This window comes from Populus trichocarpa, chromosome 2 (assembly GCF_000002775.5).
Source record: "Populus trichocarpa isolate Nisqually-1 chromosome 2, P.trichocarpa_v4.1, whole genome shotgun sequence".
In the NCBI taxonomy this organism is placed as follows: Eukaryota; Viridiplantae; Streptophyta; class Magnoliopsida; order Malpighiales; family Salicaceae; genus Populus; species Populus trichocarpa.
In genome coordinates this window covers 193,998-213,930 of record NC_037286.2, presented here as the reverse complement: position 1 = coordinate 213,930, position 19,933 = coordinate 193,998, and the positions used below count along the sequence as shown (strand labels likewise).

Genomic DNA, 19,933 nt, shown 5'->3' with positions numbered 1-19,933 from the left:
TAAACAAATTGTTTTTTATATTGAACTTTTTTTGACTGAGTCCCATTGCAAGTTTTTGGAATGTAGAAGCTTAAGAAAAATCACCAAATCCCGTAGAAAGTTTTTATGTGTGGATTAAATAATAATTTAGGTTGTTTACGGTGTCAGAATAGTTTCGTTGGAGGACAAGGCTATAAAATAAAATACTTCTAGGATAATTTTGAAATGATTTTTTGTCATTTTAACCAAACGGATAAAAGGTACATGTTGTTGGTTTTTTATTTCCTGAGATAATAACTAAATGCTATTGAATAATATTTGGTCTGTCTTTTCTTCTATTGTGTTTTCTTCCTTCTCGAATCCTCTATAATTTATAAGATAGTGTTTCGATACCTTTCTAGACATAATGGATAATAAAATACGTTTGGTTGAAGATATATAAATAAATATATAAAAATAAATTTGTTTTTGAAATAATTTTAAAGTGAATTTTTATATTTTTAAATGAGATAATTTTGGAGTGAATTTTTGTATTTCAAAACAGGAGGTACAAAAATGATATATTTTCAGAGACTATTTATTATTTTTTATTCTTAAATTATCGTCGTAAAGAACTCTTAATTTTAATATTATCAAACTAAGATATATAAGAATAAAAATAATTATTATCATAGTTTTAAAAACTCAACTTAAGGGTTGATCCGAGGCAAAAATCAGGTCATCGGTCAAGGTCCGAGTCACGGGCCGAGTTAACTCGGGTGGACCCGAGTTAACATAATAATAAAAATTATTATTATCATAATTTTAAAACCCGATTTAAAAGTCAACCTGGTGTAAGATCTGGGTCATGAGTCAGGAGGGTTAACCCGGGTCAATGTAAGGATAAAAGTTGTTATCAACATTATTTTAAAACTCGACTCGAGAGTCGACTGAAGCAAAACCCGAGTCACGGGCTGGAAAGATCAAGTCATGTTGACCTGATTCAAGATATGGATAAAAATGATTATTATCACAGTTTTAAAATTTACCTCAAGAGTCGACCCAAGATAAAATTCAAGTCATCGGTCAGGAAGGTCAACCTAGTTGACCCAAAATATATTTTAAAAAATAATCAAATTGACCCGGGTTCTTGACTAGATAAGTCAAGTCAATCATTTCTTTATTTTTTTTAACTTAGATCAGTCCAAGTTCCAGGTCGGCCCGGTTCTAAATCAACTCACTGGATCAGTATTGGTTTTATAACTAGAGTTATTATAATATTATTAATTTTAACATTTAATATAAATTAAAGAGAAATAAGAAAATATTATCTAATTATTTTTTAAAATATAAACATTTGATTATAATATATATTAAAGATAAAATAATTTTTTATATATTTTATTATGTATTATCTACTATAACTAAAGAAGATATAGAGAATATTATGTATTATGTATTATCCACTTTATCTTATAAATTATTATTATCAATCATAATTTTATTTCTATTTTCTTTTTTGTCCTGTTTTCTCTTTCTATTATCAAGCATGACCGATTTAATTGGTGGAAAGTTTCGTAGTGTCGAGATAGAAATCTCTAGATACAATCATTTGAAGTGATAAATTTACAATGCTACGTTCAGGCCCTTTTCCACTCTAAATGATAATTAAGCGAAAAAAAGGTTGAAGGCATTGAAAAAATGCAGCTGGTAAAGATTTGCTCTGTGTTCAACCTATATGCAATTGAAGCTAAAAATAAACCTGAGAAATACTCAAATATATCGTATATAAGTGAAGGTATAAAAAGAATCTGTTCGTGAGTGGTGGGCATTTACTTGTTACTAGGATTGTGAATGGTTCTTGTCCATAAATCAATGGTGGCTAATATGGTAAGCTGCTTTCTGACTTCCTTATTCACCAATGGCAAAGAGAAAGCAGACAATCTCCACCATTTTTTGTATGCTACGTGTTGCTTTCCTAGTTTTATTTCCTTTTTCTCTCTTCCAAAAAAGGAAAACAAAGGAGGGACTGCGAGAGGTAAACGTTTCTTTGAATTTTTGTTGACTTCTATCCTTCAAAATTTCTTTTTCTTGGCAGGTTCTTATCCATTTTCATGAATAGGACTGACTCCTTGCACGCGCACGCGCACATATATATCTCTACATCTATACTGTTATGTGCACATAAAGTTTGCATGACAAGGTAAATAAATCCTCCCTGGAGACAAAAGCTAGCATTGAATTTCTTCTTTATGTTTTATCGTACATCATTGGCAGCTTTGACTAGTTTTTTGGAGCTTTCTTCGACAGCTGTTTCCATGGATCTTTGTTTCTGCTTTCACTTGCTTTAAAATAATGGTATTTTGGGATCTGAAATAAACGCCTTGTCTTGAATTTGGCAGTGCTGCTTCTTGCCTCCATGTTACCTGAATAACTTCCGAAGTCAACGACAGCCTTTGTACATTTAATTTCGCCCTTCCTACGAGGTTCAAATGTCCCTTATTTTGTTTGGTTTTCTTCTTCTTGGTGATGTTTTAGTTGGCAATTAAAAGAATCTCATTCAAGTCATTGGTCTTTTATGCAGGAGCTTGGTGAAAATCATCTCTATATTCGATAAAGAAACTTTTACATGGGGCTTTTGGATCTCTTGATTGCTTCATCGATTCCTGTCTTGAAAGTGCTTTTGATAACAGCAATTGGATCATATCTTGCTCTTGATCATGTTGATGTGTTGGGAGAAGATGCTAGAAAGCATGTAAATAATGTAAGCTGCTGTTGACGCTTGTATTTAATTTGTCTACCAAGACAGCTCCCGAGAATTCAAACCCAGCTGAGAACTGTTGAATCACTTACTACATTTTTTGTTTGTTTGTGTGAACAGGTTGTATTTTATGTTTTCAATCCAGCCCTTGTGTCCTCCAACCTTGCTGAAACTATTACATATGACAGCATGAAGAAGATGTGAGTCATATTTATGTGATTAATTTGTGTTATATCCTATGCTGTTCAATGTTCGATTGTAGCTGCTGATTTTAATAATATTTGATTGAATATACAGGTGGTTCATGCCATTCAATATTCTCATCACATTTGTCATTGGTTCCTTGCTTGGCTGGTTTGTTGTCCAATTCACCAGACCACCCTCACACCTGCATGGCCTCATCGTGGGTTGCTGTGCCGCAGGTAAACACTCGCTTCATGCTATCTGGCCTTTTCCAGGTGCAGGTCTTTCAAAGTCTCAAAGTTTTAATGCCATATCCTAAGCCACAAGACACTTCTGTCATAGCTAAGTTGCCAGAGACATAGAATTCCATTGCCCCTTGATTCCTCGTGATAGCAGTTCGGGTTGCTCGGATTTGAAAGGCAGCGGCCAGAGAGTCATTAGCTTTACCTGGACCTTCACATGCCTGGTTTAAATATCTTTACACCTAGAGTCGCAACCAAGCGATAAACAGGAAATCCTATTGATTGAATTTTGTTTTTTCTCCTACAATAGTAGATGAATCGCCTTTGTTCAGAACCATCCTGTATAACTTGGATATCAATCAATGTGGTTCTAGTTTGATGAATTTACCACTTGTTTTTGTTCTTTCCAGCGCATGTTTACCCTCTTGTGACATTCCTTTTCACAATATTTATTTCTTCTGATTTGACTTCCATGTTGATGTGAGCAGGGAATTTGGGGAATATGTTTCTTATCATGATCCCAGCAATTTGTAAAGAAAAAGGAAGCCCCTTTGGATCTCCTGATATCTGCGAGACTTTTGGATTGGGTTATGTTTCACTTTCAATGGCGGTAGGTACTTGATAGTAATCCTATCCGCTCGCGTTGCAAACTATTTATACCTGTATAATATTAATCCCCCAAAGCATAACATACTGGTACAGGAAACATAATTTATCATGTTGTCCGACTTTGAAGATTTAATTCTGGTATTAATCTTATTCATTGCTCATGGCAACTCTACAGATTGGAGCTGTTTATCTATGGTCCTATGTGTTTAATATTGTGCGGGCATCTTCATTTCCGAGCGTTAAGCAATTCGATAAGATCCATGTTGATGAATCTTCAATAGAAACACCCAAATCTGAGCTGGGGAGTTGCAAGGAACCACTACTAGCTTCTGAGAACCAGGCGGATCAATATGCACTGCGCAGCTCAGCGTCTGATGAGGTTGTTTCCTGTACTGTATCATTTCCTTCAACCTTTTCACCTTTTACTTACAACCACCATCTTTCAAGGAAATTATAGATTGATCCCTGGAATCCTGTGGCAGATGGTGGTTCGCAGCGGATTGAAGCAAAAGATCGTGGTGGTCTTCGGAAATATCAATTGGAAGTCGCTGTTTGCTCCTTCTACAATTGCAGCGGTATGAGCTTATTGCTTTACATTTTCGTGCACATTTATCTGTGAATACACTTCTGGTTGAATCTGTATGGCGATTTGTAGAGTTCTTCGACTTGATTTTGGCCATGAAAACTACTTTTATTATCTTGGTTTTTTTTTCCTATCATTTGGATGGGTTTGGTTTTACTTTCCTTAGAGACAACCTGATCAATAATGGGATTACAACTTAGTCATCGTACATTTTCTATTGATCCATGAACTTGTAGCTATACGAAATTACAGGTAGGTACTTCAATGTATTCTCTGATTTGACTAGGCAACACTTGGTTATACGTTGACCTAATTCTCACCATGCTCACTCACTGGGCAGATTGTTGGATTTGTAATTGGAGTCATCCCACTGACCCGGAAATTAATGGTTGGCAATGATGCTCCTCTTCGCGTGATTCAAGACTCTGCTTCCTTGTTGGGGTATTTTACACACTGCACTCAGCTCTAGCTGAGCTTAACTTGATTTAGCAACCTGTATTTTAACTTGCAACTAGTTGCTCATTCATTATCCTATCCTCCTTTCTTCTTTTCACTGAGCTTCTTAGTTTCCCCCCCTTGACTGTAGAGATGGAGCCATCCCAACCCTCAACCTGATAATGGGGGCTAACCTTTTGAAAGGTAGCAGATTTTTGTAGAATTGGCTGTTTTGGTTGATTTCTAGAAGCTGTTTATTCAAATTGACTGATGTTTCTTTCAGGCTTACGAGGGTCAGGAATTCAGAAATCTGTCATTTTTGGCATCATAGTTGCCCGTTATATTGCCTTGCCCCTAATTGGCATTTTCATCGTTAGAGGAGCACTCCGGTTCGGTTTTATTCCTCAAGATCCTCTGTATCAGTTTATTCTTCTGCTTCAATTTGCAGTTCCACCTGCAATGAACATGGGTAATATATGCATATCTTGCTGCTGCACCATCTCTCACAATTCTTTCGCACGGTTATTGCCTTGCCCCTCGTGGGCAATATATGCATGAGTTTCTTGTAGCTTGAGCATGAGATGCATGCTTCTTTCAAGCATGCTCTAGCAGACCACTGAGCCGGACCAGTTACTGAAAACTGGAAGCTTTTCTTTGTTACTGCTAATTTGGCAGGTACCATCACCCAACTGTTTGGAGCGGGAGAGACTGAATGTTCTGTTATCATACTCTGGGCTTATGCCTTGGCTTCAATTTCACTCACTCTTTGGTCAACCTTCTTTATGTGGCTGGTGGCTTGATTGCCCTAACATAAGGCGTCATATCTTGTAGGAAAGATAACTATATTTTGTAGGTTACCGTCTTACATACTGATACATAAATGCACAGGTTTACTTGTAATGGAAATGCTACTTTACAAGTTGATCAAGAGAACATTGTTTTTGAAGATCTGTGCCATTTTTCAACACTCTGTAAAAAATATTTTGTACAAGTAAATAGCAAAACTTACTATGTGTTTGATAGAAATGGCAAGCAATAATGGCATTAAATTGATGAAGATTCAACATTAAGCAATCATCCTAAGACAAATATAACATGATTTGATCAGTAGTATGCTTGAGTGAAGCAAATAGATTTTCAGACAGAACTTCTTTTAGCTGGTCCTATGATCATCAAAACAAGGCTGCCCATCCTAATCACACCATTGTGTTTCTTAGAGACATTCCTTTCAGTAGTATGCTTGAGTGAAGCAAATAGATTTTCAGACAGAACTTCTTTTAGCTGGTCCTATGATCATCAAAACAAGGCTGCCCATCCTAATCACACCATTGTGTTTCTTAGAGACATTCCTTTCAGTAGTATGCTTGAGTGAAGCAAATAGATTTTCAGACAGAACTTCTTTTAGCTGGTCCTATGATCATCAAAACAAGGCTGCCCATCCTAATCACACCATTGTGTTTCTTAGAGACATTCCTTCTCCAATTCATCAAAGTAAGGATGTTCCATGGCTTTCTTTGCTGAGATACGCTTTGAAGGGTCATACTGCAACATTTGCTGCAAATACAAGCATTTGAACAAAGTAAGTTACAGCGTTGATCTGTGCAAACTATCAGAAACCATTCATTGTTGATGAACATGATGACTTACTGATAGTAGATCCAGCCCATCCTTGTCCAAATTAGTTACAGATGACGACAAGCTCTGAGGTTTCCATTGGGGATACTCATGCCAGTTCATCAGGTTGCTTACTCCTGGCCACATTTCTTCATTTGGAGTACCTAATAACCTGCACAAGAGTTTCAAAACGTATGAAGAGAAACCCAATTGATAAAGCAAGACCAAAGCCTCCATCATTATGCAAGAATCGTCTTGCCAAACCTGAAAATATGCAGGAGCTGTTGTAGTTCAGAGTCTCCAGGGAAGAGTGGTTGCTTTGTGGCCAGTTCAGCTAGAGTTGAGGCAAAACACAATCACAACAATTGAGCATTTCTAGACTTGGCAGATTGGTGGATAAAATTAAGGACAAGAGAAAAGAACGAGGAAATCCATACCAAATATACAGCCAACAGACCATACATCCACTGCAGTTGAGTAATGGGTAGCCCCCAGAAGGACTTCAGGAGCTCTATACCACAAAGTCAATATCTGAAACAGAAATCCCACTCAATTAGCTCAACAAATTGATATTGTAAGAGCATGACAGAAGAATGGTGGTAGCAAGCATGCATTAATTTAATTTAATTACCTCATGGGTATACTTCTTAATAGGAAGTGTAAATGCTCGAGCTAGTCCAAGATCAGCTATTTTAAGCATCATTGTCTTGCGGTCCATCAACAGGTTATGAGGCTTAAGATCCCTGAGAGGATGAGAGATAAAGGGTTAACATATATGATGATTAAAATGGATATTGTAAAAGCAAAGAAAAAGAATAAAAGGAAACCTGTGTAAGACTCCATGGCCATGGCAGAAAGCCACACCCTTGCACAATTGATACATCAAGCTCTGCATAATAATAAGGATCATCCAAATTTGTGATCAGATTAAAAAGAAAAGAAGAAAAACCTCTCAAACTAATATGATAAAAAAAAGGGGGTAACGTTGAATTTATATACCTTCACATTTTTGACAGGAATGTTCTCTCCAGTTTGGAGGAAGCTTCGGATAAATTTCTTGAGATCGGTGTCCATGTACTCAAAAACCAGATACAGAACTGTCTTGCCTTGCTTATTCTGCCCTTGTTTCACGTCCATCAAACTATGAATTAATGACAACATTAACACATAATTAGATTATTAATTAACCTAATAATAGAAGAGAAGATCGGATCGGATCAAAATTATTTGTCTAATTTAGAGCAATTCACATCAAATTAATTGATAATTCTCTTTTAGAAATCCACAATTAGGAAATGCAGGCAAAAACCCTAAATTGAAACGGCAAATTGGAGGAATTGAAGGACACATCACAAAAATCCCCAAATTCAGTTTATCTAAACCCTAAATTCACCAAATGATTAAAAAACTCTACAGACCCATGCAACATAGATCGTTAGTAAACAGAGATGAAACCCTAGCGAGGAAGTAGATCTAAGAAAAGCAGAGAGAGAGTACCGGACGACGTGAGGATCTCTGGAGAGCATACGCAAGATGGAGACTTCACGAAGAGTGGTGGTTGGGACTCCTTCATCGTCTTCATGGAGACGTGTCTTTTTGAGAGCAACGATCTTTCCAGTGGCTCTCTCCCTTGCTCTGTACACTTTACCGTACGTTCCCTCTCCTACTTTCTCTAGCTTCTCGAATGCATCCATCGCCGACACCACCGTGTTCGTTGGTGCTGCTGCTACTACTCCTCCTGCCTTTTCCATTTTCAAACTCTCGCTTTCTATCTCTGTTTGTGTGTTGAGAAAAAAAGTGTAGCAGCAAAGAAACCAAAATACACGAGAGATTTGTGTCCTTTTATAACCTCTTTCTAACTGCCTCTCAGGATCATTTCCCAACGGAAACTTATTTTGAATTTCAAAAACTGGGCGGCACAAACAAACGCCTCTACTATCTCCTCCTCCTTAGCCTTTTTTCCGACATGGATGGTCCAAGCCCGATATAGGCCCATTCACAAATTAAAATGCTTAGCTTTAGCCCCTCAACTGCATGGAATACTGGGTACAGGCCCAAATAAGCCATAAACAGATTGTCTATTACGGCCTCGACCTCGCTCGCTGGCAACCATGTCAACTCTAGGAGGACCAAATAATTTTCGACTTTTGATAACTCTGAAAATTATCTCCTCGATAATATTAGGTTTCCTTGAATAGTTAATTTGGTTTCAGCTAGGTTGCTGGATTAATGGCGAAGAGAAGGCAGAGCAAGATATTATTGGATCGTGGAAGTGAGTTATTGGAGGAAAGGATCAGATTTTGTGATGGTAGATGTAGATCAAATCCTATCAGGAACTTCTCTGTTGATCAAATCTGCAGAGCCATACAAGACTTCCAAAAAATTCACCCCTTACAAAGCTGTATAGAATTTGAATGGAAAAAGGGAGTTCTAGATGGGCGTCTTGTTTTCATCAAGAGGTATGCAAGAGGCGGTCAAGAGGTCTACCGTGACATTGTGGTCTCGTCGCAGATGAGCAGTCACAACAATGTTCTCAAGCTATTAGGTTGTTGTTTGGAGATCCCAGAAGGCCCAGCTCTAGTTTATGAATATCCAGAGAATCGAAGTCTGGATAGACATATTCATTATGGATCATTACCTTGGGGAACCAGATTGAAAATTGCCAAGGAAATTGCAAATGCCGTGGCATATCTCCACACTGCATTTCCCAGGCCCATCATCCACAGAGACATAAAACCTGCAAATATCTTCCTCAACCAGAATTATGCTGCCAAGTTGTCCGATTTCTCTTTTTCCATATCAATTCCTGAAGGTGAATCGAAGGTTGGAGATGATCTTCTTGTTGGGACATTTGGTTTCTTGGACCCTGATTATACGATGACAAATTTTGTGACAGAGAAGACTGATGTCTTCAGCTTTGGGGTGCTGCTGCTCGTCCTTCTTACTGGACGAGCAACACGTCAAGGGGAAATCCATCTGATAGAGCATGTGAAACTCTTGGTTGAACAGGATCGGGTACATGAAGCTGTGGATCCTATGATTAGGGGAAACGGGGGAGAAGCAATTGATCAGCAACAACTGGAAGCATCCATTGAACTAGCCTTGAGATGCACCGATGATTCAGGAGAAGATAGGCCACTAATGATAGAAGTAGCAAAAGAAATCCAGCGAATTGAAAGATCCATCACTGCAGCTCCATAGCTACAAATGTTATCTGTATCACTAAAGTGCAAGAAACACTTCCACTTAATGCTTGCCAACAATGCAATGTAGCACTCAACAACTGATGCATTCGGTAGGATTTTAGTCATCTAGATTTCTTTTATATCATGTAGATGAATTCTAAGTTCCTAACTGTTATTTTACTATCTGTATGAACATGATCAGTCTCATGTGCTACCTAGTTTGTTTGTTCTCTTGGTTTCTGTTATTGCAGATTTCTTTTATGTACCTTGGTTTTGATTAATAAGTATCGTTCATTTTTTTTTTAAAAAAAAAAAAAAGTTTGCAATATTCTTGCAAGACCAGCTCTTGTAATTCGGTAGGATTTTAGTCTTCTAACCTGATTCTAGCCAAACTAATATGAATTGATTAGAATTTTTCCTTTTCACTCCATATTTTTCCTAAATTATAAACTTTCTTCATAGAATAGGCGTAAGATATGATTCAACACAGGGACCATGTACTTGTCAAACTTTAGCAGCCTTAAACTTGCAAACTGGGACTGGGGAATTGCAATTGCAAACTTGATTTCAGTTCAATCATGATGGGGCTCTAAAGTATGTGAGTATGTGCTGACTTATGGTGGTCCTTTCCTTTATGCTTTTGTTGGCATAAGCATACCACTTGCTGTCATGTGCGATAGCTGCCAATGTACAATTGTTATTAGATTTCTAGGTGTGGGACCGTCCTTAGTTCAATGCAAAAGCTAAAAAGGACACGCTATGGCCTACATAAAGATGTTTGACAACGGGGACTACTAGGGTTAGGTCTTGGAAATGGCATCGGAGAAGGGGAGGGTGTGCGTGACAGGAGCTGGAGGATTCTTGGGATCATGGGTCGTCAATCAGCTTCTCTCTAAGGACTAGCTTGTCCATGGAACCATTAGAGATCCCAGTAAGTTTAAAACTAATAGGATCTCTCTTTATCTTAAGTATTACTTCATGCTTCACTTAAGTTATTATTACTAATTTCCTAATCTGATTAACAGTATCTTTTTTCACTGTTTGATCTCTTAAGGAAGTTTTTTTTTTTTTTGCAGCAAACATGGCACGATTCTTAGCAGCTAGTGCATCTCAATAGCTCAGACTTATTGAGTGGAATTATTTCTTACGATATGCTATGACGTAAATTTGTTGACCATGGTGTACAGCGGATGAAAAGTACGCTCACTTGAAAAAACTTGACAAGGCGACCGAGAATCTCAAACTCTTGGCAGATTTACTGGACTTCAACTCTCTTTGTTCTGCTATTGAAGGATGCAGAGGAGTCTTCCATGTGGCCAGCCCTGCTCCCGCTCCCTCCATTGCACTACCAAACCCCGAGGCAAGCCAGGATACTTCAAAATGGTTTCTTTCCAATGAATTTACTTGAATAACTAAAATCATTATTTGACGGTAATTAGTTAAGATACATGCCTTCTCCTTGTGATCTTAGGTAGAGTTGATTGAACCAGCTGTAAAGGGCACGCTGAATGTGCTTAAAGCAAGTGCTGAGGCAAAGGTAAAAAGAGTAATCACTGTGTCCTCTGGAAGTGCAGTTGTGAGGAACCCAAACTGGCCCAAGGATCTAGTGATGGATGAGACATGTTGTTCTGATGAGGAACATTGCAGAACAACTGAGGTGAACACCCAGAAAGTTATTGTAGTGCAAAATTGGTAGTTCCAAGTTGAATATTGTCTGGCATTTTGTAACGCTCTTCCCCATGATATAATACATCTTTGTTATCATTTGTTTACTAAAATATCCACTTCTGTTTTGGTACCAGAATTGGTATAGTCTTTACAAAACAGAAGCAGAAAGTGAGGCTTGGGAATACGCAAAAAGGACAGGGCTTGATGTTGTAGCAATTTGTCCAACCCTCATTTTAGGGCCAATTCTGCAGTCCACAGTTAATGCAAGTGCCAAGGCTCTTATTAAGATTTTGAAAGGTAGCTATTCAAATCACACCTAGTTTGCAAAATCTGTTTGTGTTTTGTGTTTGCCTAGGTTTATGTGTATTTCTGATGACTTCAAGATGAAATACCGTTCAGGTTTGAGCATCAAATACTAGAATTGGTATTTAATTTATCACCGGAGCTTTAACTTGTACTGCCTCCTGTTCGTGCTAGGCTGTAATCCTGTAGTTTCAATTTCAGAATTCAACAGCAGCTTGCCGCATTCTGTTGATACTTTCATTTTTTCGTTCTTGGAGAATTTAAATAATTACATAAAAAAAATTTATATCAAAGTTTGTAAACTGTGGTTATACGTGCTTCAGCAAGTAATTAACTTGCCTCCCACGTCAAAATGCAAATCTTCTCATTACTATGTGGTGTTCTGCATGCATGAAATGCCCCTGCAGACGGGTGCAACTCATTGGAAAACGGGTTTCGGCTGATAGTAGATGCTCGTGATGTGGTTGAAGAGCAGGTTTTGGCATATGAGACGCCTGAGGCAAAAGGTAGATACATATGCATGGCGCACACAATCAAAGTTAAGGATTTAGTGGAGAAATTGAGGAGTACATATCATAACTACAATTATCCTAAAAGGTGAGTACTTCGTTAGATCACATTTTCAAACAAACAGATTTCATATTTACTACTATAATGTGATTCTTTAGGAGTTCTTTGCGTAATTGATGTTACATGTTGAACCTCATCTACAAGTACTGATTTCCATTTATGGTTTTATTCATGTTTCTTGGTAATCTGATAATACTTGTGCTTGTGATAAGTTCGGAAAATTACAGAGTCTAGGTTGGAGTTTCCGTCCATCGCGGAGGAAACTCTCATTGACTCCATGGAAAATTATCAAAAGACTAGACTCTTGGATTAAACAAACATGGATATACAGGTCAATTTGCCCCACATTTTATGATATAGGTTTCAGTGTAATAAAAGTGCTTTGTCTGCACCAGATCAATGAGCCATATTGCTCTGCAAATATTGTAATTCCAATTTGAGCATTATGTAGTTCCAAATCCAAGATTTTCTGGTGGCCTAAGGATCGGTGTTTTCATTTTTTGACTATAATCCCCACTTCTGTTTTTGCACCAGAATTGCTAGTGTCTTTCTAAGACAGTAGCAGAGAATGAGGCATGGGGATATGCCGTTAAAAAAAATGGAAAAGCAGGTTTGGAGCACAAATTTTAATTATTCTGCCTGTAGTCTACAATTTGTATCTTGGAATGTTCAAGAGGAGCGTAGCTCCCTTTTGATAAGATTTTGTACGACCCTTTGTTGGGGGGGGGGGGGGGGGGCGCTACTGTGAATTTCTGCTTTGATGATCCAGTTGAAAAGGGCCTTCGCCCACTTCACTTTATCAACCTCTTTTAGCTCTTTGAGGCTTGTTTTCCTTTGCATTTTGCATCTTCAAGACCGCATTTCACAATCATCTGCTCCTCCACCAAGAAAGCTTTGAATATTAACTGGAACGATAACCAACGAATATATCTCCAGTGTAATTTACACTCTCTAAGTAGGGGAAAGAATATATCTCCGGTGGAACTCCCAGCACTGCCCGCGGCCAACATGAATGCGGTACGAAGTTGTGGTGGTGGAGACAGAGAAAGGGGTTCGTTCAAAAAGACACAAGGATTGACTTCATTAGAGAGTGCAGGAGTAATTACGCGGGGTATGCGCATACCCCACTAAAGACATAGACTTTGGAATAAAAAACAATGATTCCTGATAGTGTTAAACCATCCTTAAAAATGAGTTTCAAAATTGGATCAGGCAAACTGGTAAAAGGGTTGCCTATGTTTAATAGAAAACCAGAAGCACTGGTGTTATCACCAATGACCAAACAGGAATCACCTCTCTTGTATCAAGATTTGGGACACTTTCAAAGACATCGATAATGGCTGTATAAAGGAAGAAGAGGGGGCTGTTTTCCGAGGTATAGGTGCTGTTTATGAGCGGATTTGAATTCAGGGCCCCAGTGCCTCATAGGCTGATTATATCAGAATACAAAATCCAGAACGTAAGTTAAAGGAAATTGAGTAGGCAAAAGAGTTTTACTCTTGCATTGGGACATAATACAGAGTAGTACTTGGAGCATGAATTTTTCACTTGGCTTCATTTGATACCGACGGAGAGATGCAACCAATTCCTTGATCAAAAAAATTTATGTTGATTTACCGACCCTCGACCCGGGCCTTGGGTGAGGTTAAATCTCGACAGGTTAAACCCTGGACTACGCACATTAATCCAACATGACCCAGCATTAACAAAATTTCAACTTTGCCTCATTATTCTCACACGTGAAAGTTACAGCTGATTAAAGAAGAAGAAAAGTTGGCTTATTACCAATCTAATTACCTACTGTTCCAAATAAAAATTAAGAAAAAAGGCACAAAGTGTTCCAACAGGAGTACGTAATTGCCAAACCACGGAACAACAGAGGTAGCTCGAGGAAAGGAAAATTTGAAGCTGTCCTCTTAAAGGGTTGTTAGGCCACTGGATGAGGTTGAGGACATCACAGAGAGAACTTCTGTCACAGAAGACATGACACTCAACGCAGCTTTCAGGACATCCTGAGAGCACCCTGGTTTCACAATGTTTCTAACCTGGGAATTTGAAGCAAAACGATTTCAGTGAAAGCAAACACATTTCGAATAGCACTCGTGCAATAACATGTAGTAGAGAAAATTCAGTCGTAGAATATTATGTCAGCTGATCCTCCAGCATTGCTAAATCTGATTCACCCCACAAAGGAATAGCACATAAAATATGCATAAGCATTTTAAACATATGAAACAGCTAATATACTGAATGTATGATGAACAAATACACGCAGAAGACACTAATCATCATGCCTCGTAACTAATTGAACAGTAATTCCATCTAAGGAAACTGATGAATCCACATATAAACCAAATTAATTTATGTTTTAGGTTCTTTCATTTTATTTTCCGAGAACCCAGTTGGAAAAAACTAATCTGATGGCCTTCATAGGCTGTGCAAAGGGAAAGAAGATAATCCAAGATATTGAGAAAATATCTAAAAGTGAAACACGTAATTGAGAGAATAGAAACTGAGCACCTTGTCAAGGTATTCCTGCAGTTTCTTGATCCGGCCCATGTAATCAGCGTCTTCAACAGAGAGAGATACAGCCTTAGAATCAGCACCAGGACCATCAAATTGAAGGGGACCTGGATTTCTGTACAGATCTTCCATCAAAAATCTTCCTGCATTTACTCTCAGCAGCCTGCAATTGAGCCATGCAGAAAATTACTACTGCATGCTTCTCTGAGTTCATGACGACTTTCTGTAAGTTGTGATCACAATATCTACAAAGTTCCTACTTGGCTAATTCTCCTACTATTTAAATAACATGTACATTTAATGGAACATTAAAAAGAACTTACTCATATGCTTTGCCTTTCAAATCCACTGTAGCTGGATGAATAGCAGGTTTTCCAATTGAAGATGCACCAGGGCTTTGAGCCCAATGCTTCACTGTCATCATTGCCTATGATTTTACAGAAAATAATCTAGATAAGCTATTATTCTGTATCACTACAAGCATCACAAAGTAACCAGAACTGGGATGCAATGCATGCATCATGATTTTGCAAGGAAAAAGAACTTTGCAAGTAAAAAAGAAAAAAAGAAAACAAAAGAAATCTGCCATAACAGGCAGAAACAGAATTAAAACTCAACTGTAATAGGAGCAGCACCACAACGCCACTTGTTCGAGGGATTCTTTAGGTTACTTACTGTGGCCATGTAACCATTCAAACCAGCGGCTAAAATATGGTAGCAGATGTGCCCAAGAACCTATGAAAATAACACTCAATATTAAATAGAAGTCCCTGTATTGGACTTGGAAAAGGTGAGAATACATATCAAACCTAATTGATAACATACATAGGCATAGTCACAATCGAATTTCGATGGTAAGGACCCTCGGGCCTGATAACCAAAAAAGTGGCATATAGCATTGAACTTCTTCCCCTTATATGTCCCTTCTTTCTGCTCAAAACACCAGTAGAAGCTAAGTCAGTTGCATCAAACTAAAAATCATTAGACAGTTGATGGAAACCAACAATAGGACCATTCTGCTTGACAAAACTTTCAGAGCTATATAGCAACAGATCATGGATAGTTACAATAAGGAGACTTGTAAGATCTCATACAATCATTTCATGAAAAAGAAATGCAAAATTATTTCAGCACCCACCAGACAAGTTAAAGATATAATAAAATCATCAGGGCTAGGTAATCAACAATGAAAAAAAAAAAAAAAAGCCATGTCATACCAGCCGCCTGTTCATTTCTGCCTCCACAAGATGTGCTAGAAGTTTCTCTGTTTCAATCTAGGGTGAAAACAAACAACAAGAAATCAATTTATCACTATTTTAAAATTTACTAGTTCCTTTTAATAAGAATCGCATGCTCATTACCTGGGATAACTGTGCTGAGTCATCTGATTCAGGATGAAGCAGCAGCTGTGCCATTAAAAATATTAAATTTTAGTTAGGTAAAATACTCATTTACTTAAGATTGATTGACACATATCTTGAAAAACAAATCAGTTAGGGAAATTTAAACCTCTCTCTTGATAAAGGGTGGCAAAAATTCAAGTAAAGCAGATGCCCATGGTGAAAGCTGTGATGAAATGCTGTCAGGAGCAACACCTTGCTTGAGTAAACTGTGTATTTCCTGAGAGGTGCACAGAATTTCAGTACTCCCTTTCATGGGAAAAGAGAAGCAAGCTATCCCACATACACACTGGCACAGAAATATTAGGTATGCATCTGGACATGTGTGTAGATGTATTCTAGGCACATGCAGAGACTGTTTGTTTGGGACTGTGGTCTTAGGGACAACACTCACATTCCCAAATGCTGCTAGGGAGGGAGATACAAAAGTAATTACCTTCAAGAGAGCATAGACCTCAGGAATGCTTTCTATGAGTCCCTCTGGCAGTAGAATGACTCCATGATTCTTGTCTGGTGCAATTAATCATGTGAGATGACCAATACCACAATTTATCACGAAACATGATATGCAACAACTTAGATTATCTAGAACCTTGCTCTGCTCGTGCTTGGACTGCATCACAAATTTTTTTGGTCAAGTCAAAAAGAGTAAGCTTCGATGCAGCCACCTCCTCACCAAGAATAACCTGCAAAACGCAGAACAAGCATTGTTTAGGAAGGAGAAAGCCACGTGCATAAAAGAGTCATTTGAAGCTAAAAATAAAAGTAACTGCAAAACTAACCATATTTGGATGAGACTGAAGTGTGCATTCCAGAGCAACATGAGATGCCTTTCGGCCCATGAGCCGGATGAAATAATAATACTGGAAAAGGAAATAATATGTTAAAGGTTACACAGACAAATTCACTGTAAGGAATAGTCTTATATTCCTTTATCTTTTACCATCACAATTGTAATTGCAAAAGAAAAATCTCATCTAATTTCAAGACAACGTGCTGTACTAACCAACTAATTTATATTTCTTAAGGTAGCTTTCTGTTAAATGAACTTCAAAAAATTAGACAACGACAGTGAATTCTTGACTGGAGGTTTGTGAGTCAAAAGGTTGGTGAATTTATTACCTTCTCTGCAGAGAGAGCATCGGTGCACACATTGCTGATGAGCTGGGAATTAACCTGCAAGCGAGTAAAGTGTGAAATTTTATTTTATTCAATTAATTCCATCATGCATATTCACAACGTAACAATTTAACTATACTAAGTAGCCTAGCACCTCAGTTTCCCAAAGGACAGAATCAAACAGCACTACTGGGTTAAGAAAATAAGAAAGTAAAAAACCAATGTAGGGTGATGTTTTCATCCTTGATCATGAACCCAACCACTTTCATTATATTGCATTGCTGACACTGTGCAACATAGTTTCACACATTATCATATAGGAAATTTTCAATGCACGAATGAGCAGTAATTCTATCAAGTTTTCCTTCTATATAAGCTGCTTGATTCAACACAAACTTATAAATATACAAATATTGCAACGTAGACAGCAGTAGCTCCTGCTTAATTGACTTTGATACCACCTAAACCATCTTTTCTTTTCTTTTTTTGGTTTTTGTGATCCATTTTACTAGGTGAAGCAATTTCCTCAAAGTGTTGATTAATGTAGAACAGTATGGTGTCATTTGATCATACCTTGCATATAGTATCGAAACCAACATTGGTTTCCACGAATTGATTCTTGAGATCTCCATTTAAAGTAACAGGAACACCAACCACCTGCAAAATCCAAATACTATATCTAGTAAATTGCAGAGGTTGTAGCACAAAAATATGCTCGGGAAAAGTTGCTAAGGCTGCTAGGCAGGCAAGCATAAACTATTTGCAACTGTTGCTGATCCTATGTCAGAAGCATGCAGAAATACCTTTGTTTGGCATTTTTCCACAGCAAATGTTTCAGCAAGCTGAGCAGCATCTGTATTTGATGTAACTCCTTCAAAAGCAAAAAGCTTCCGTATTTAGTAATTGCTGTAAAATTGCATATGCATCTCTTTGCAAATACAAAAGCATCAAACTTACCTCCAATGATAACAAGGGCATCCAGTTTCAAATCTTTGCATGCAGTTAGTGCTGCCCTAACCTGTTCGGTTGTTCTTATTTGATCTTTTGTCCGTCCCAGCAAATCATAACCGCCTTGTCAAGCATAACAAAATAACAAATTAGCCAAGTCTCATCACCAAATGACAACCGAAGATCCCATCATGACATTCAGATGGTAATAATACATACCTTGATTTTTGTAGGTCTCAAGAATGTCATCTGTAATTTCAAGTGTTTTCTGAGCAAAAAAACCTTCAGAACCTCCTGGTGACAGATAAAGCATTGTATAAAGTAGATGTCATTTTCTTGAAAGAAAACACAACAGGCTAACAAGTACACGATGTGTGTTCGTGAGAGAAGTAAAACTGCAAAGAGACTGGGTAGAAATACAAGACAATTAAATCCAAAGATGAAACGCTTGGATGAGATGTTGCTGCTTATGCTTACCTAGAAATCCAAGTAAAGTGCTTTTAGGATTATGGATTTTAAGAGCGTTTTGAAGACCCCATACGACATTATGTCCTCCAGGAGACTGTCTCCCGCAGAAGACTATTCCCACCCTGTTGAGAGACAATAAATACACCAGCCAAATATGAGCCTTTTTATCGCACGCCCATTACCAGTCTTTTAACTTTTCACTACATCCAATATCAATGCATACACTCACAGAAACACAAAAAACAAAGAGAAAGAGCATTTGACCGGACAAGCCATCAGGTCGCTGATCATAACAGTGAATTCAAAAAAGAGCCGCACCAGAAACAGAAAAGGGAAAGGGAAATGGATGATTGATCAATCATTTAGAATGGAAATAGAAGAGGAGGCAGACCTGACAGCAGGATGGTCGGTTATAATCTGAGCATCAGGGACTTTAGCAGTTGCCCTGAGGAAGTGAGCCAAGGGCTGACCATAGGTGTGGGGAAAGGCTCGGCTTATGGCGTGGACATCAGCCGGGTCCGCACATGTGGTTACATCCCCAAATTCTACCCTCACGGTAGTTCCCTGCAAGATGCACAGGTCCCATACATATAAATACAAATCCAACTCATTAACTGTTCAATTCCTACTGTAAGCAAAATAAATGAATAAGAATTGTCAAGTATATATTAATCCATCCAGAACTAATAACTAAAAGAATCAAACTAACAAAAAAATTCATGATTCTCTTCTCTCTTTCTGCTAAAGCAGATCTACCAGCCGGCAGCAAAAAAAAATCGATCAGGCGAAAAGATCAATGAAACATCGATTACAACAAAATAAAACACAAGAATTAAATAAATCTAGAAAGTAACTAATGCTATAAGAACGATACGTTCTGCGTTGTTTTAAGAGCATAGAAGAGAAAAATCGGAGAGGGCGAGGGAGTAGGAGAGACCTGAAGACAGGGAGGGAGTCCTGGCTGGTAAAGAGATCGGAGTTTTTGGAGATCGGAAAGTTCTCTAGGGATGCCGAAATCGGAATCCATGCCTCTTTGCCCTTTCCTTCTTGTTGTTTGGTTGGTGAGTTCAGGTAGTAGGAGTCAGGTAGTAGGAGTGCAGGTAGCTGTGTGTTGGTCGGGCTTTTTTTTTTTTGTAGTCTTCCTTGCTTCTGCTTTAAAATACGGTTTTTATAGGGGGGAAGGGAAAGGAGGGGACCGGGCGATACTACCAACTATAAAAAAAAAAAAAAAATTAAGAAAAGAATAGCCCACCAGTTTTGGCCACTTGTATTTGATAATTCATTAATCCGCCTTGCTTCTAGGGTTTATTACAAGGCGCCCTCTCCCTCTCCTTCCATCATTGTCTAGAGTTTCTTTTTGTTTC

The 19,933-nt window shown here is 38.0% G+C and overlaps 4 protein-coding genes and 1 pseudogene across 5 annotated transcripts; 3 read left to right on the top strand and 2 right to left on the bottom strand.

Annotated features, from left to right (window-relative positions):
- The first annotated feature begins 1,782 nt into the window (after positions 1–1,782).
- On the top strand, positions 1,783–5,717 carry LOC7474545 (protein PIN-LIKES 3). Of its 2 annotated transcripts, XM_024596163.2 has the most exons (12): positions 1,783–2,161; positions 2,361–2,444; positions 2,543–2,722; positions 2,840–2,919; positions 3,017–3,141; positions 3,633–3,754; positions 3,929–4,132; positions 4,236–4,328; positions 4,677–4,777; positions 4,923–4,975; positions 5,055–5,240; positions 5,447–5,717. In XM_024596163.2, exons 3-12 carry the CDS (start codon positions 2,588–2,590, stop codon positions 5,569–5,571), a joined length of 1,224 nt encoding a protein of 407 aa, XP_024451931.2. In that variant the 5' UTR covers positions 1,783–2,161; positions 2,361–2,444; positions 2,543–2,587; the 3' UTR covers positions 5,572–5,717. The 2 variants fall into 2 exon arrangements, with proteins under 2 accessions (XP_024451931.2, XP_024451930.2); XM_024596162.2 differs by lacking the exon at positions 1,783–2,161 and having other exon boundaries at positions 2,212–2,444.
- Positions 5,718–5,786: 69 nt separating this feature from the next.
- Positions 5,787–8,289, bottom strand: LOC7474544 (cyclin-dependent kinase B2-1). Its single transcript, XM_002300580.4, has 8 exons — positions 7,883–8,289; positions 7,385–7,526; positions 7,213–7,274; positions 7,017–7,128; positions 6,823–6,916; positions 6,650–6,719; positions 6,419–6,557; positions 5,787–6,325 (listed from the first exon to the last, which is right to left on the bottom strand). The coding sequence occupies exons 1-8, from the start codon at positions 8,134–8,136 to the stop codon at positions 6,233–6,235; spliced, it is 966 nt and encodes a 321-aa protein (XP_002300616.2). The 5' UTR covers positions 8,137–8,289; the 3' UTR covers positions 5,787–6,232.
- Positions 8,290–8,482: 193 nt separating this feature from the next.
- On the top strand, positions 8,483–9,760 carry LOC7471739 (serine/threonine-protein kinase ZRK1). Its single transcript, XM_002301857.3, has one exon. It carries the CDS (start codon positions 8,615–8,617, stop codon positions 9,584–9,586), a length of 972 nt encoding a protein of 323 aa, XP_002301893.1. The 5' UTR covers positions 8,483–8,614; the 3' UTR covers positions 9,587–9,760.
- A 623-nt stretch (positions 9,761–10,383) lies between these two features.
- Positions 10,384–12,592, top strand: LOC18096060 (cinnamoyl-CoA reductase 1-like; annotated as a pseudogene).
- Positions 12,593–13,813: 1,221 nt separating this feature from the next.
- Positions 13,814–19,712, bottom strand: LOC7471737 (pyrophosphate--fructose 6-phosphate 1-phosphotransferase subunit alpha). The gene is made up of 19 exons (XM_002300579.4): positions 19,507–19,712; positions 18,961–19,133; positions 18,579–18,691; positions 18,321–18,395; positions 18,111–18,224; positions 17,957–18,024; positions 17,727–17,810; positions 17,157–17,210; positions 16,817–16,897; positions 16,627–16,720; positions 16,471–16,544; positions 16,144–16,254; positions 15,996–16,040; positions 15,852–15,908; positions 15,460–15,564; positions 15,253–15,369; positions 14,958–15,061; positions 14,632–14,797; positions 13,814–14,156 (listed from the first exon to the last, which is right to left on the bottom strand). The coding sequence occupies exons 1-19, from the start codon at positions 19,594–19,596 to the stop codon at positions 14,028–14,030; spliced, it is 1,854 nt and encodes a 617-aa protein (XP_002300615.1). The 5' UTR covers positions 19,597–19,712; the 3' UTR covers positions 13,814–14,027.
- Between the last annotated feature and the right edge of the window lie 221 nt (positions 19,713–19,933).

Coding starts and splice junctions, on each gene's coding strand:
- LOC7474544 (XM_002300580.4), bottom strand. CDS start 8,136: ATGGAAAAGGCAGGAGGAGTAGTAGCAGCAGCACCAACGAACACGGTG. Junction 7,275..7,384: donor TTCCTGTCAAAAATGTGAAG/GTATATAAATTC, acceptor ATTATTATGCAG/AGCTTGATGTATCAATTGTG. Junction 6,917..7,016: donor TTAAGAAGTATACCCATGAG/GTAATTAAATTA, acceptor TTTCTGTTTCAG/ATATTGACTTTGTGGTATAG.
- LOC7471739 (XM_002301857.3), top strand. CDS start 8,615: ATGGCGAAGAGAAGGCAGAGCAAGATATTATTGGATCGTGGAAGTGAG.
- LOC7474545 (XM_024596163.2), top strand. CDS start 2,588: ATGGGGCTTTTGGATCTCTTGATTGCTTCATCGATTCCTGTCTTGAAA. Junction 2,920..3,016: donor TATGACAGCATGAAGAAGAT/GTGAGTCATATT, acceptor TTGAATATACAG/GTGGTTCATGCCATTCAATA. Junction 3,755..3,928: donor ATGTTTCACTTTCAATGGCG/GTAGGTACTTGA, acceptor GCAACTCTACAG/ATTGGAGCTGTTTATCTATG.
- LOC7471737 (XM_002300579.4), bottom strand. CDS start 19,596: ATGGATTCCGATTTCGGCATCCCTAGAGAACTTTCCGATCTCCAAAAA. Junction 16,255..16,470: donor AGGTCTATGCTCTCTTGAAG/GTAATTACTTTT, acceptor TGCACCTCTCAG/GAAATACACAGTTTACTCAA. Junction 14,798..14,957: donor TTGAAAGGCAAAGCATATGA/GTAAGTTCTTTT, acceptor GCTCAATTGCAG/GCTGCTGAGAGTAAATGCAG.